This window comes from Notamacropus eugenii, chromosome 5, assembly GCF_028372415.1.
Source record: "Notamacropus eugenii isolate mMacEug1 chromosome 5, mMacEug1.pri_v2, whole genome shotgun sequence".
Classification (NCBI taxonomy): Eukaryota; Metazoa; Chordata; class Mammalia; order Diprotodontia; family Macropodidae; genus Notamacropus; species Notamacropus eugenii.
Window position 1 is genome coordinate 59,174,896 of NC_092876.1, and position 16,694 is coordinate 59,191,589.

The 16,694-nt window shown below is 43.8% G+C and overlaps 1 protein-coding gene across 4 annotated transcripts in view; it reads right to left on the bottom strand.

The window, feature by feature from the left end:
• CAPZB (capping actin protein of muscle Z-line subunit beta) overlaps positions 1–16,694 on the bottom strand; it is a 161,409-nt gene that overhangs the window by 53,760 nt on the left and 90,955 nt on the right. For all 4 annotated transcript variants that reach the window (XM_072609112.1, XM_072609111.1, XM_072609110.1 and 1 more), the window contains exon 3: positions 1,144–1,265. In XM_072609112.1, coding sequence (XP_072465213.1) covers positions 1,144–1,265 — 122 coding nt within the window. The remainder of the gene's footprint in view (positions 1–1,143; positions 1,266–16,694) is intronic.

A 16,694-nucleotide genomic window follows, 5' to 3' on the forward strand; every position in this document is an offset into this window, starting at 1 on the left:
ACAGGAGAATCAACGGGGAAAAGGCATCCAAATCAAGAGGTGCTGGGGAAGGCTTCCGGTGGAAGGGAGGATTTGAGGCTGGGTGCAGAGCGGAGGAGGGAGAGCATTCCAGGCACTGGAAACAGCTGGGGGAAATTCCTGAAGCTGAGAAATAGAGGTGTGGAATATCTTATTCATGGAACAGCAAGAAGGGTGGGGGAGGGGGGGCAGGGAGGGGAGGAAGTCCGCAGGGTGTAGGAAGACTAGAAAAGGGTGGGAGGGTGTGTAGGGAGGTAAGTTATGAAAGGCTTTGAACACCAAACATCTGATTCTGCTGGTGATACGGAAATACTGAAATTTATTGAGTAGGAGGGTGACAAAAGATGTGGAAAACAGTGACTGAGTAATCAGAGATAAAAAAAAAAATAACAAAAACACCAAAAAATTATTGTCAAGTAGAATAAGAGCCATAACTTTTAAGTCAAAAACTAAATTAGTTCATTTAAAAGATCCAAATCAGGTACGTTTCCTTTGCTTGAGAATGTGCTACCTGCCAATACACCGAGCACTGACGTCAAATCCATGTCAAATAAACTGGTGTCTGTCCACATACGTAGACACAGCTGTACCCCTGTCCAGAAATCCTCATTATTATATCAACTGCATTCAAGGCTATGAAGAATCAATGAAATGTCAATATACTTTGGAATCATTCCAAAGCTATCTGAATTGAGGGCTCCTTGAGGCCAGGGACTTGGCTGGGAATGAAGGAGGAGAAGGAAAGACCTCTGCCCCTCCTGCCTGGAGGGGATCCCAAAATGTTATCCCAGGTGAGTTAAAGGGTACTCTGGATCCCTAAAACCAAGGGCCCTAGCTTCTCCTTCCACTACCCCAGTCTGCCTTCTTCTCCTAGCTCCTAGCTTATTTCTTTCTCCAGAGATAATCTCGTGTCCCTTCCAATTGAAACAGATGAGGAAACTGAGTTTGACTGAGCATGGTTAAGTGAACTCCCCTTTTGTCATTTCATATAGACTCAATAACTTCATGTAACCTCAGGGAGCCTCAATTTCCCCACCTCTGTCTGACCCTGCAGATTTGTTATGGGGGCAAGCTGCTCAAAGGTTGGCACTGCCCAATCTGACTGGATTTAGGGCAGAAACTCACCTATAGGAATCTCCATCTCTGTTGTAGTCACATAAAAGATAATCCTTTCCCACCACCTTATCTCTGGCAATTTTCAAGGGCTGATCGACAGAGGACAGAAGATCTTCACACAGGCTGGGGACCTGCCAGGCAGAAAGAGAACAGAAAGGGTTAAAATGACACACATCACTTTGAAGCTGGAAAGTGGCCACATTGTGGTCAGTCTGTTGAACATCTGGTCTTTTGGTATTGTGCCCAAACTACAGGATTGGTCTTTTCCACAAATGTATCTTTGACACCAGCCATGTCTTCTCTATAAAGAAACTTGGACTTGAATCACAGTAGAACATGGTCTCTGCTCAAAAACAAGCTCAATTTTAATTGGGAAGTCACTAGTGTGGCCTAATAAAACTGAGCACATACCGTATATCTCTGGTGGGTGAAATGCTTATTGAAGACTGAGAATAGGGTAAACACCTCAAATGCACAGGAATCCAAAAGGCGGCCAGAAGAATAAACCAAGCATCTCTGCCTGAGAACTCCCACAGGCTCCCAGGCTGGGTGGAGTATCCAATACTTTCCAGGCAGCTGACCAAGCATTACCATGCTGGCTAATAAAATCATACATATCCTCTACACAGGTAGCTTTTAATGGTGCCTTAATCACAGCTGCTTCCTTCTTCCCTTATCTTAGGGGTGACTCACTGGTGGGATTGCTTCTACAGGGCCCTCATTTCTGCTTGTGACAGAGGCAGAAAGGGAAACACAACAAGGACTTCCCTTTGGAAAGTTGGAAAGAGGGTTTGGACTTGGACCCAAGAGGCCTGCGTTTTCATCCCAGCTCTGGTGCATTTTAGCCATGTAACCCAATGCAAAAATATCACCTAGGTGGGCTGAGAATACTTCTCTTAGGATCTGCTGCTTTAAGGAAAGTAAGACTTTTGGGGACCTTAAAGCTTTGGAGGGATGCCAGCTGTGGGCCTGACATGACTGCCTTCCCCTACAATGCCCAAGCCCAAAGGACTCCTCCTCAGCTTCCACCCAACTCTTCTTGCCTTGCATACAAATTTCAACTTTGGAAAATTTCAGAAGAGACAGCACAGCTTTTTGAAAGAGACTGCCCATTGTCTGCATAAATTTTATTTTATATCATCAATGTGTCTATTCACTTTCTCCTGGGTTCATACTTGGTGTTGATTCAGACTGTCAACATTTCCCATCACAAGGCATTGCATGATCCACAGGGCCAAGTCAATATAAGGCTCTGGCTCCTCCTGCCAAGCTCAGATCAGAAGTCCGAGTTTGAATTCACACTCTGCAACTTACTGGCTTCTAGGACTTCAGACAAGACATGCTACACATCTGCAAAATGGGGGTAGTTGTACTTGCATGATGGCTTTGGGAATCTTAAACAGCCACAGAAAAGTGAGGTTGTCCCCATGACTCTTCTCATCCCCCCTTGCTATCTTCTGAATCTGAGTCTGGCCCACGATTTCAGTCTTGCAATGGAAATGACTAATGGCATCTGACTAATTTCACTGACTCCTTTTCTCAAGAAAGTTCTCTCTCAAACAGTTTATTTCAAAATTAATAGCAACAAACTAAAGCTTGACGGACACTAATACCATGTATTAATGATGACGCTAACCAGACGTGTGTGATGCAGGGTGTCATGATGTGCCCTTCTCAATCTGTTAATTAATAAACTCCTTCTGAGCTTGGCCCTGGGAATGCTCCACATAACATCCCCTCAAAGTTGTGCTGGGGTTGGCATTTCTCCTTACTTCTGAATTAAACTCATTTTATTTTTAGGACAAGTGAAATCATTTTACCATCACCAGGCTTACGTTTTGGTTTTTTGTAAAAAGACAATCTTAAACTCAACACCACTGTCAACAACTGAGAATTTATTTTAAACTATGCATGTGTATTGAAAAGCACATTCTGGCTAGTGTGGACGAACACAAAATATTGGTCAGTTTAGGTTCTGTATGGCCATTTGTGAACAAAATGACTGATGCCAAAAATACTGGCATTTTCTGTGAGGTCAAAGATTCTTTCTTGGGCATCTCGTCCAACACATCCCTGAACAGGAGTGGTTTGTTACAAGGCTGTTGACAAGTGGTTATATCTAACCACCAGTAGAAGTCTTCCTGTGATTGGGCATCGACTACCTCCCTTAGGCAACCTGTTCCACTTCAGGATAGTTCTTATTGTTAGGAAGTTTTGCCTAACTGAGGCAGAAGCCATACATGACATTTTGCCCCACTGCTCCTACTCTTTTTTCTTTCTTTTTTTTTTTTTAGTATTTTATTTCCCCCCAGTTACATACAAAAACAATTTTTAACATTTGTTTTGAAAACTCTGAGTTCCAAATTCTTTCCCTTCCTCCCCAGCGGTCCCCGCTGAGAAGATGCAAGTTATACATGTGTGGTGATGCAAAACATCCATAATAGTCATGGTGTGAAAGGAAACAGACAAAAAAAATCTTTAAAAAAAGTATGCTCCAATCCGTATTCAGACGCCATCAGTTCTGCCTCTGAGGATGAATAATGTTTTTCATCACTAAAGTCCTTCAGAGATAGCTGGCATTCACCACTGCTCCTGGTCTCACCCACTGGGGTCACATCAAACAGGATGCTCCCCCTGCCTCCAACAGACTGTTTAAGGACAGCTGTTGTATTTCCCCAAGTCCTCTCTCTTCCACATTTTCAGTTCCTCTAACTGATATTTCCTTGTCTGAACTTGGAGCAGTGCCCTCACCATCCTGGTTGTCTTCTCTTTGAGCATTATCCATTTGTCCACATCTTTGCTAAAATGTGTTGCCTGGAACTGAATGCAAACCTTCAGATGTGATCTGACCAGGGCAGACACCATGGGACTCCCATCTTCCTTATTGTGTACATTACGCCCTTCTTGTAACCTAAGATGGCAGGAGCTTTTTCTGGCTGCCATGTTAGAGCCCTGACACATACTTAGCTTGAAGTCCACAAAAGCTCCAAGATTATTCTCATATATTCTCAACTGCTGTTGAGCCATGCTTCCCAAAGCTCAGGCCTCTGAAGTTGATTTTTTAAAAGCTCAACTTAAGACTTTACATTTATAAATGTTCATTGATTGAAGGTATCTATGGTACTATAAACAGAGCCTACTAACCCTAACCCTATCTCTGACTCTGACTCTGTAAGCTCCCCTCACTTTCCTGAATTCTTAGTTTCCATATCAGTCAAATGCCATGGCTGGATTGGTGAACCTCTAGGGCTTCCTTCACTACCATGTTCTAGTTCTGCATAAGGTCAAAGTGCTTTGAAAAGCAGACTGCTCCTCTCCCATCCCTCTACCCCTCTGCCCTTAAAATATCTTCCTACACTTAACCTGAATCTTTTCTGTTCACTTATCTCCTTATCTTCTTCTTCCTTGTATCTTTTGTATCCTTGTCCTTCTCTTATTTGATTGTTAAGTTTCTTGAAAGCAGGGTCAGGGTCATCTTTACCTCTGGATCTCCAAGATCCAGCATATTACCTTGCATGCAGTAAAGGATTAATGAAGGTCCTCAGAATTAAAACCTATCTTGTCTGCCTCACAAGATAATATGTGTAATTTGTAGGTTAGTGTCTGTGAAGCACTGATGGCCTGGGCAGAGGGGAGCCCCACTGGCATCTGGGCTCAGGAGTTACATTTTCTCAAGCAGACCAGACATCCTCCTATCAAGCACAACGCAGGGAATGGCAGACATGTGGTATCCAGCAATGGCCAGGTTTGCTGGCTGATTCTAGACGGAACTATTCTGTATTTCAGAATTTCTCAGCAATGCACTAACCAGCATCAGAAGGATGGTAACTTAATCTGCCTCCCAGACTTTTTGGCAATGTCCTAAAAGGTGGAGAAACCACACATGCAACCCCCAAGTCCTACATGTTATCGTGATTTGCTCTGCTCACAAACATTCATGATTTGACACGGCTGCTGGTTTACTGTTACCTGAGCAGATGCCCTTTGTAACAATGTTTGTGGATTGGATTGCACTCCATCAGTTCTGCTTACTTGGATCAAAGATGCATCTGCTTTGGAATAATAACATTCTCCGAGTCATGGGGAATGACAAGGTTGGCCTAGAGAGTTCCACCTCCAGAGCTGGGCCATGCCTGCTGCCCTGTGGGGTTAGTGGTCACAGTCTAATCTCCTCTTTCCCTCTGAACAGGCTGGACGCAGACGCAGGCTTTCTCAGAATGCCGCCCCCTCTACCCTTGACCCACCCAAATCTTATTCAGACTTCAGGGCATGAGGTAACATGGTACAGGACAAAAAAAATCAGAACTTGAGAAAGAAGATAGTACTTCCAGTCCCAACGTCACCACTTACTTGGGAAAGTCACATTAACCTCCCTGGGAGCTTCAGCATTCTCGTCTCTAAAATGGGGATAATAACGCCTGTCCTGTAGATGAGTGCTGTTTTCAAGGAAAATGCTTCTTAAAATGTAAAGAGTTATAAGAATTTAAGTTTTTCTTCAGGACTCAGCTCAAATGGTATACCTGCTCTGAAGCCTTTCTGACCAGACTAATGTAATCTCTCCTCTACCTGCCTATACAATTCCTATTCACACAATTTATTTCACAGTCGCTTAGAGAATGCCTTGACATCATTCTGTTGCTGCTGTTAGCTTTTAATCTCATTCTTTCTATATTCATGCCTTCTTTGCCTTTCCAAATCTCCCCTGCTCTGCCCAGCTGCGAGGCTGCTTCTCTTAACGCATGGCTGTGGCCAGATCACTCCTCTCTCAGAGCCCTTCAATACCTGGTAAATCCCTGCTGCCTTTCCAGAAAGTCTACACTCCAGAAGCCTGGCCTTTCAAGGCCTCTGCAATCTGGAGGAGATAGTGAGAGAGGGCAGTGAAAAGAGAAGAAGAGTCTGCAGTCAAGTCCAAGTTCTGTCTCTTTCTACCTAGGCGAGCTTGCAGAAGTCACTTAGCTGCGTCTGGCTAATCTGCAACATCTCTTCTGGTTCTAACTGGAGACAACCCCTCCTCAAACTCACTGCATATTATTTTCTTCTGAATCTGCCAAACTAGACAAGAAGCAGCAAAGTACAAGAAGAGACTCAACATGAGAGAGAGGAAAGAACAGTGGGTTTTGAAGCTAAAGGCCCCTGAGCTTAAATCCTGATGTGATATTTACTGCTACCTATACATGGTGTCAGAAGAGCCACAGACCCACTGTGTACCTCCTCTATTAAAGCAGGGAGTTAAACCCAAATGGCTTTACAGCCTAGGACTACTCACTACTTTTCACTTAATCTGTTTCCATGCCATCCCCTAGGTCCAGAAACCCTATTACTGAAAGCCTAACTCAAATAGCATTTCTTTGAGGAAAGTTTTTCTGCCATGTCTCGCTTAGCAGTAAATTCTCCTATCACTTCATAACTCTCCCATAAATGGCTCAAATTCTCCCCCATATTTGTCGTGTGTGTGTGTGTGTGTGTGTGTGTGTGTGAGACTGTGAAAAATAGTCTCCAACGGGACCTAGAACAGCTACCACAGCATCCCACCCCAGTGTCTTCTAGCCACCGGCTTCAACCAATACTTGTACAAGAATTCTTTTAATATCATTCCCAGTCAGTTAATAAACACTGTTAAGTGCCCAATACCTATGCACCTGAGACTGTGCTAAATGCTAGGAATACAAAGAAAGGCAAAAGTCAGTCCCTGTCCTCAAAGAGCTTAGAATGCAATGGGAAAGAAAATGTAAACACCTAAGAACAAACAAGCTCTATACAAGACAAAGAGGAAATGATTAAGAGGGAAGGCCCTAGAATTAAGAAGTATTGGGGAAGCTTCCTGTGGAAGGGCAGATTCTCACTGGAATCTGAAGGAAGCAGGAGGCAGAGATGAGGAGGGAGAGCAATTGGGGACAGTCAGAGAAAACGAACAAAGAGATGGAGCGTCTTGTTTTTGCTTAAAAATCAAAGTGTCTTGTATATAAAAGACACTGAATAAACAGTTGCTGATGATGGGGACTAGATCTGGTTAATGTTTCAAAAAATGCAATTCAACCAGCATTTATTAAGCACTTCCTCTGTGGGCAGCAGCATGATGTAGTGATAGAGGGATGGATGGGAAGACCTGGGTTCAAATTCCACCTCAGTCACTTACTAGTTGTGAGACACAATCTCTCGGCCTCAGTTTCTTACTCTGTACAAATGAAGAGGTCAAACTTAATGAACTCTTAAGGTCCTGCCCAGCTCTAAAGCTGCAGTCTTCTTTTCTTCCCTCTTCTCCCAGAAGAACACATTTGAAATCTAGGACAGGGATCACAACACCTATACAGAAGTAGGACTGAAAGAGACCTTAGAGACAGAACATCTAGTTTTTACAGCTAAGGAATCAGAGGTTACATGACTGGACCCAGGTCACACATCTAAGTGAGTGTCAGCAAGGTCAGGATTTGAATCTACATTTTCTGACTCCAAATCCTGAGAATCTCCCAGGGCACCATGAGACACCTCTTCTTTAAGAAACTGACAATCCTCCATCCTGTTCTTCCTGCTATTGTAGAAATCAAATGCTTTTCTCCTATCTGAACCAAAAGCCGATCCCATGAAAAGAAATACAAATCAGAAGTTTCCGGCCACAAGTGAGGTTGGTGTTTATGTATCCATATGGTTCTATTTTGTCTCTTCCTCATCTCCATTAGTTATTAATGTTGAAAAAAAATTATTCAACCAGGAAAAAGAAACTTGAGATGAACTCTACACACACACACATACACACACACACACCCCTACCCCCCAGTCAGGATCCATGGATAATCTAATCCATGGAGCCCGAGTTTTCAAAGATTGTATCCTTTGTACCTTGGAAATTTTTTTTAAAGGCCAAATGAACACATGCTCTTTTGATCTGAACACTGGCCGAGTGCCCATCGTTAAGAGAGATCAGGATCAAAAACAGACTCTATTCACCCTGATGCATATATTCTGATGAGTAATAGTCATGAAAACATGGTATGGAAAACAGGTCTGCACCCCTTTCCTCTCCAAGCACTCCAGAGATAGAAATGCCACTGGTAGCCAGCAGGGGTCTCTCTTTGAAAGAAAAGTGAAAAGTCTAAAAGTTATTTTGGCTTTGTTGAGCAGAACAGAAAGAATATCTCTATTAACAAAGATGGCAAGTTTATTTCACTTTCAATCAATCAATAACCCATCAACATTTATTAAGCACCCACTCTGTGCAGGCACTATGCTAAATGCTGGAGGCCAGAAGCCTCATTTTCCTAGTTAGCTCTCTAGCCAATATCCTCTGCCTCTGTAAATTGTAACTAGACACGTTCCCCGGGAACCTAGCCTGTAGTTTTCTCCTAGGAACCTTCCTACAATGGACTGTGATACCATCTTAAACAATTATGATCAATTTTGCATTTGAATATCTGTGTGGTTATCCAATGATACAATATATACATGAAGTACCTCAGAAGCCTTCAAGCATTCTGTGAATGCCAGCTGTAATTACCATCATCTGTCTTCTCTTCTCTTCTAGAAGGGAAGTTTTCCATGCCCAAGAACGCTCTTATCTCCATCCCCATCTAGTGCCTAGGCCAGTGCTCTCAGGTGGAAGGCATTTAATGTTTGTTGAATTAAACAGATCCAGTAGAGAATGCACAGGGCTGTTTCCAGGTTAAATACAAACCCTGCACCTCTCTTACTTTCTTCTTCCCAAGCTCTTGTAATATTACTCTTGTGGTTCTCCTCCTACCTGTCTGACTACTTTGCAGTCTCCTCTGCTAGTTCTCTGTTCATCTAATGTTCACTACTCACGGGGTCTGCCCTAAGGTCCAGTCCAGGCCCTCTTCTCTTCTCATCGCACATTCTCCCCCTTGGTGACCTTGCTGGGCCCTATGGGTTCAATGATCACTTCTACACAGATGATTCCTAGACATGTGTATCCAGCCCTGTTCTCTCTCCTAAGCTCCAGCACCACCAACTGGTTTGGGGAAGTCCTGCAGGCAGAACAGTCTCAATGGGTCCAAAACAGAATTCATCATCTTTTCCCAAAGTCCTCTCTTCTTCTCCTATGACCGTGGAGGGTTTCCTACAACCAGTCAAGTAAACAAGTATTTATCAAATACTTCAGTGCCAGGGACTGTACTAAGACTTGGGGATACTGATGATGGCAAAACCAATCCCTGCCTTCAAGGAAGTCATGTTCTAATGGGGTAGACAAATATTAAAATCACCTGGGATGTACAAAATATGTACGAAGCATATTGGAAAATTACCTTCAAAGGATGTTACTAAGAGCTAAGGGTGCTGGTAAAGTCCTCCTGTAGATGTGGTGCTTGGGCTGAGTCCTGAAGGCTGCCAGAGAAACAAGAGCGAGGAGGGGGAAGAGCAGGGCAGAGGCACGGAGCTAGAGTATTCTATGTCAGGTAAGCTTTGCTGTCCTCACAAGGGGAGTGGAGAAAGGGAGAGGAAGGGACCAGCTGTGCAGTACTCTGGCTTTCTGCATCTTACAATGCCTCAGATCACCATGCTTTCAATATTCTCCCTCCTCAGCTCCATTTCTTAGCTAATCTAGTCTCCTTCCTTCAAATCTAAGGTACAATGTCACCTTAAGCAGGGTTTTCCCTGTCTGCTCATCTGCCAGTGCCTACCCTTTGGAGCTAACCTCCCCTCTACTCCAACATCTCCTCTTCATTATTTCTGCGTTGTTTCCATTGCCACAAGGGGAGCTCCTTAAGAGTAGGGCCTATTTTTACCTTTCTTAGCAGGTCCACTTCTTGGCACAGAGCCTCATACATACAAAGTTCTTAATGACTGATTTTTTCTCTCTCTTTTAAAATAACATTTTAATTTTCTCCCAATTACATGTAAAAACAATTTTTAACATGCATTTTTTGAAATTTTGAGTTCCAAATTCTCTCCCGTCCTCCCTGAGAAGGTAAGCAATTTGGTATAGGTTATATATGCGCAATCATGCAAAACATATTTCCATATTAGTCACGTTGTGAAAGAAAACACGGAATGAACACACACACCCCAAGAACTGTACGCTTCTATCTCCATCCAGACTCTCTAAAGCTTGATTTTCCCCTTAGTCAGGGCTTCCAGCTGTGTACTGGTACTCCTCAGGGCTGCTGGGGATCCCTATTCAGAGTCAGCCTAAAGAAGAGGTCAGAGGAATAAGACAGACTATCAGGGAAGGGTTGGAGTTCCAGCGAAGGGGGGGCTTATCTTACTGTAGGACTGCCTAGCAACACTACAACATAAATTGCCTCTCTCCCTCCTTCACAGTGGTTAATTAACTCAGTGAAAGGGGGTGATTGTCCTTAAATGAGCATTCTAAAAAAGGAGTTTGTTTTATTCCAGTTCTTTCTACCCAGTCTGAGGGCCATCGTCATGAAGGCTCCAAAAGGAAAGCATCTGTCCATGTGGGACAGTATTAGGAACCCCTGGGAGAGCATTTAAGAGCAACCATCATCCCGCTGTGCTGACAGATTCTTTACTGATATGTTGCCCGTAGTTCTTGAGCAAGGAAACAATAGTTCCCCCTCCTCCTCCCAGATGCCCTCAGACACTAGTCCCCCAACTTCAGCTGTTCTCAGTCTGAATGACTCTGCCGTTAAGAAGTATGAGGGCAGGAGAGGGCGGCCTGTTTCTGTCAAGTGGGAGAACAGGAAGAAGCAGGACAAAGGGAAGACAAACTGAGAAAAGAAAATGAAAATGGCCATACTACGACTCAGAGGGCAATCAACAAGGGTTCTGTTGTATCCATGTAATCATAAACTTCCCTCAAGTTTGTAAAGCAGGTATGTATGCTCTGAGTTTAATTAAACTAACTACTTCCAGGCCAGGTGCACATCCGATCAGCTGTGTCCAGAGAGAAATCATACACCTTCCCAAGCTGCAGATCCCTTCTAATGGGGCCGAGGCCCTCAGGGCAAGTGCCACAAAACCTAAGCTATTTTTAAAACGAAGGGGGAGGGGAAATCCTTTGAGATGTGCGTGATAAAGCCAGTTTGGATATGCTCTGAATTAATAACAGTAACTCAAAAATCTATAAGGCTTTAAGGTTTACAAAATGGTTTCTTCACAGCAACTCTAGAAGGGAGACAGTAAAAGGATTTTACAGAGGAGGAAACTGAGGTTCAAAGAAAGAAGTGACTTGCCCACTAACACAAATAGGACATTTCGGGGCTAGATCTGGTAACAGATTTCTGACTCAAATTCTGCTGTTCCTTTCACCATATCATATTGCTTCCAACAAACTAGATATCCCACTGGTTGGGACCTGAGAGATGACGCTTACACAACACCAGGAGGCATGGCCCAGCCTCCATCATGTCCTGTCTACTTCATACACTGCCTCTAAAACTGGGTAGCCCCAGCACTAGTTACTGTTGCCTGATCAGCATGTTCTCCACAGAAGTTCCTGAGACGTGGGCTGCTGATGCAGAGGCGTAAGGAGCAACGTGAAGCCTCTTGAGACAATTGCTGCACAAACCTGGGGAGAGGTGGCTGAGTCCTTAGCCCTTGGAGGTCAATGTGACCATTCTTAGGGCACCTTCCTCATCAGTAAAACGAACACAGTGATACCATTCCCCCCAAACAGCTACCTGGTATTTAGCAAAAAACACTCCTGGCCCATTGAACTCTTGGAAGTTTTCAGTGCAGCAAACAGAACAGGCACGGCCAGCTGGGTGGGTGTCTGTGTGGGCACCCTGATCTCAAAGTTTTTAGGACCCCTGACTAAGAATGCCCTCTCCAACAGTGCCGGTGAGGGGCTGGTGGCCAAACCCTCCAGATGGAAACACTGAGCGAGGAGCAGTGCTCTCCTCCCACTGAGAGTCCCTGGGGAGGAGCACACCAGTGACTTCACATCACCAAGGCCACACAGATAAGAAGTGGCAGAGTAAAATGTTAACTTCTGATTAGAGATCCAGGGTGCCTCTGCCTAAATTGACCTGCTCATACTTGATTAAACTGAAAGCAACAAAAATATCACAGGGCCACAGAAATGCAAAACTCAATGATAAAAAAGTTACCTTTTGTAACCATTTGCTCATTCAACAAATATTTATGACCCACCTACTCCCTTGTGCCCACTTTGGCAGGCCTGCAGTGTGGGGAGGAGAAAGAGCTCTAAGTGGGGCAAAGCCCTGGATTCAAATCCTCACTTTGCCCCTGGCTACTTGTGTGTGACCCTTAGGCAAATCACCTCTTCTCTGGATTTTGACTTCCTTAATTGTAAAAATTAGGGGACTGGACTAACTAGCCTCTAAGAGCTGATCCTATGACCTCTTAAAAACACAGCCAAGCCATCTTTGGGCAGGAAAGAAAAAGGCATACATGACAAAATGGATTCCCCACCACAGGATGATTAGGCTTTATTGCTGATACCACCATTAGTGGGAAGGAAAACAAAATCCCTTCAGGGTTACACATGGATTGCTCAAGGGCAAGAGGACACTGCTCCCCTTTTCCCAAAGTATCTTTTCTAATAAGGCAGACAGCTTGCAGAGAAGAACCAAAGATGCTCCCCTAACTCAATATTCCTTCAGAAAGGACTATACAAATTCATTTCCAAAATCTGCTAAAAGAACAGAGTGGCAGAAATGGGGCTGGCTTGGGATCAGAGCCAGCACCTGGGCTCTTACCCCTGCTTTTTCACTTGATGCTTGGTGGACCCCTGAGTGAAGGTTCTCCCTTCTCTGGGCCTTGGGTTTTCATCTATAAAACATGAGACTGAACTAAATGACCTCTAAGGTTTCTGGTCCTCAGTTTTCTCATTTGTGAAATAAGTAAGGAAGATTTATGATTATATTCTAACAAATATTCCTACCGGGAAAATTACTCCAGGAAGACGACAGCTTTTGTTAACAAAGAGATTTAAAATGAATGAACGAAAAAAGCACTTATTGTTTACTATGCACCAAATACTGTGCAAGGACAGGAACACAAATACAAAAGCAAGACAGTTCCTGTCCTCTAGAGGAGACAAGGTATTTTTGGTCTGGGAAGTCTCTCTCCATCTTCCAAAGTGGAGTCATGCATAGAGAGATCAATCGGAATACTCTTTTAGAACCAAGGATGATGTCTATTTGATTACTGCTAGAGAAGGAGGAGCAGAGGAACAAAAGTGGCAGCCGCAGAGTGGGCCAAGGCTGGGACAGACAATCAGTTTGGGGTCAAGGGTCAACTCAATATAGTGGGCTATGTATATTTGTACCAGCTAACTTACTGATCAAGACAGTTCAGCCTCATGCAATGGTTCCAAGATTCTGTGAATTACAAGTGGATTAAATCACTTAGGGCAAGGTTTCAGGAGGTCAGAATATCCACAGAGGAGGGGGCGGTGGCTGAGTGTGGTCTGGTCAGCAAAGAGATTACCAGGGTGGGCAGCTGGGATAGGTTACAAGAAAGGAATGCAATGACTGGAAAACATCCTATTTGAATACTTGACAGTGATGATGGCCCTCGGATGAGACAGAGAGAAATGTGAAAATAAATGAAGAACACTTAATTCACTTGTGGATGTGTGGATGGTAAAAGGCAAAGATACCACCTCCCCTCACAGAACAGCCATCACAGCTGTGTGAATAGGAATACATTTTGAGGTATAGGAAGAAGTCTAAGAAGCCAAGCTGAAGAAAGACAGATTTTCAAGGTCAAAGTTAGCCATCATTTAAAGTAGGCACTCTAGGACATGACAGTTTCTACAAAGATGGGTCAATTAGGAGTTCCAAATACAAACTTTCAAAGGATCCCAACGTTTCCACTGCATTCCAATAATACTTCTTGGTTCATTTTTGAATTGAATTTTTCATGTTTTGGTTACAAAATGAAAATACTCTGAACCAAAATGGCCAGTGCTGGCATACCAGATGTGAGATATGAACATAAATCAGACAATTTTCTTTGCCCCCCCCTTCTAGTACAAAAATCATCCAGGCTTGTACCTGGACTCCTTACATTTTGATCCTGTGTTTCAACAGAAGTTACTGTAATTCCACTGAGTCATTGGGAGAAAATGGCCCCACTCAACAAGAGGAAAAAGCTTAATCTACTTTGTGTGATGGTGGTTCTAAAGAAGGAAAAAAAACCCAATTCCACCCATAAGTCCTTGCTCATACTTTTTCTTTGTTTTCCAAGGATAGAGAGCACCTTGGCATTTAGATTATATTAAAGTGTAACCAAATTGAAAAATGGATCTCTTTACTAAGAGCCCAAGCCACAAGAAACTTTGAGATCCGGTCTCCTTTATTTCACAGGTAAGAAAACTGAGGTACGGAGAAGAGAAATGACTCATGAGTAGTGGAGCTAGAAACAGAGTTTGCTCCGCCACGGGGTGAGCCACCATCTCTTCTAATTCCTGTTTTGGGATTCAAGTTCTTACCACAGTATGGCCTAGAAGCACTGACTTTATTTTTTTAACTAATTTTTTCAACCCGAAGTTGTTTTTCAGAGTATAAATCACAAAGAGAAGGGACAGAGGGATTCATATTGTGTCCTAAAAGTGAAATCCTTAAACCAGTGCCTAATAGAGAAAAATTGCTGGCTCTTTTTTTTGGGGGGGGGTGGGGCGGGAAAGGAGGAAGGTAGGAATCTGTCATCATCCCTGGACTGCTTTAACACTTCTTATTACACACACTCTACACTTTTAACCTGATCAGATTAGTAGATATCACAAAGCTACAAGGGACACCTTACCTACTAGATGACAGAAAGGAGATTCTCAAGAGCTTGAGGAGCTACAAGCCTAGACCAACTCCACCAGCTCCCTTTTGGGTACGAGATGAGATGAAAGCTACCTGTGGCTTCAGGGGTCTACTGGCTCAGTATAAATCAACAGGTGATACAACACTCTAAAAAGGTAATCCAAGCTTAAGTTTCAGTGAAGTGTCCAGAGCCAGGGAGATGAGAGACAGTTCTTGTACTCTGCCCTTATCTATCCAAGAATGTGGTACAGTGTGGATTTCCAGGCGACATGTTTTAGGAACAGTGCTGGTAAGCTAGAAAGCACTGAGGGGAAAACACTCAGGGCAGTGAAATGCCACTGGATCATGCCATAGGAATTGGTTCATGTGCCACTATCAGATCAATGGGGGCTTTTTTTCTTGATGCTCCCAGCTGTTAGGACCTTCCCTGAAAAGGACATTTATTTTATATCCAGATTGTGGATTCTTATGCCACCTGAGTATACATCATTTCTTCCCATAGAATGAGCTCTTGGAAGGCAAGGGCTATCTGCATGTCTGCTGCCTGGCACAGTACCTGATATACTGCAGCTCAGTGGTATACCAGATCAAGTGTGTGGGCCCTGATTTTGAATCCTGCTTCAGACACTTATGGGGACAGTCATTTAGCATCTCAGTTTCACTTTCTTTATGTACAAAATGGGGATAATAACAGCTCCTACTTCACAGGGCTGTTGTGAGGGCAAAATGAGAAGATACATTGAAAAGAGTTTTGAAAATTTTACACCACCACTGAAATATTAGCTATTATGATTAGTGGTTATTAAGCATGTGTTGCCTGATTGATGGGCTGAAGGAACCAGAATGTTAAGCTTTGAAAAGAAAAAGTCTAGGTGGACTGGTAGCTACCTATAAGTATTTGCTCCAGATGGCACAAGCACAGCTATAAGCTGCAGTGGCAGATTCAGGCTCAAGAGAAAGGAAAAGTTCCTACCAACGACAGTGATCCTAAAATGTAGGGGCTACCTGGGGAAGACATGGGTTTCCCTTATGGGAGGTCTTCAAAGACAAGGACTGCACAACAACTTAGAGAAAATTCCTGTTCAGAAATGGGCTGGATGAAAAGTCCTTTCCAACTTTGGGATTTGGGGATTCCACCTTGGGAATCCAGGTCTAGACCTCTTCTCTCTAGAACATGCTGCCTCCTAAATGCCACAACTGAATGTGATGTTAAGAATGTAGCAAGGTTTTTGACATAGCATTAGGCAGGAACACCCTTGGCCACATCTCAACTGGAGCTCAGCATCTCTTTGAGATGGACCACTTCTAGCCCCACCGGTTGCCATGGAATCCTAAGGCTTTGCATTGATAGGATCCAAGCCAAAGAAGTTACACTTCAGGAGCAGAACAAGAAGGCAAGGGTCATTCCCAACCCCCTTCTACCAGCATCTCAATTGTGGATGTCAGAGGATGTGAGATAGCCCTATCTGCATGGGGAGAGTCCTGGCCTAGGTTAGAGTCTGGCAGGCAGGCTTTGGTTTTAGCCGTCTAAGATTCCCTCTCCTAACTTCTCTACATCCTCCACCAGCAACCTTCACCCCCAACACCATCTCATTGCTCAACTCAGACTTCATCTTCTTGACAGCGGCATTCTCCCCAAGGGCCACCCTCTCTTCCATCTTCTGATTTCCCTTTATTTGTATCTCTAGTGCCTAGCTCAATCCCCAGCATACAGTAAGGGATTAACAAATGCTTCGTCCACCTTTCTATCAATTTGTGTGACTCCAGGCAAGTCACAACCTCTGGGAGATTCAGTTTCCACTTCAGGGGACCAGCTCAGGCACCAGAGCCTCCAGAAAGCCTTCCATGCCCCCTGGGGGCAAG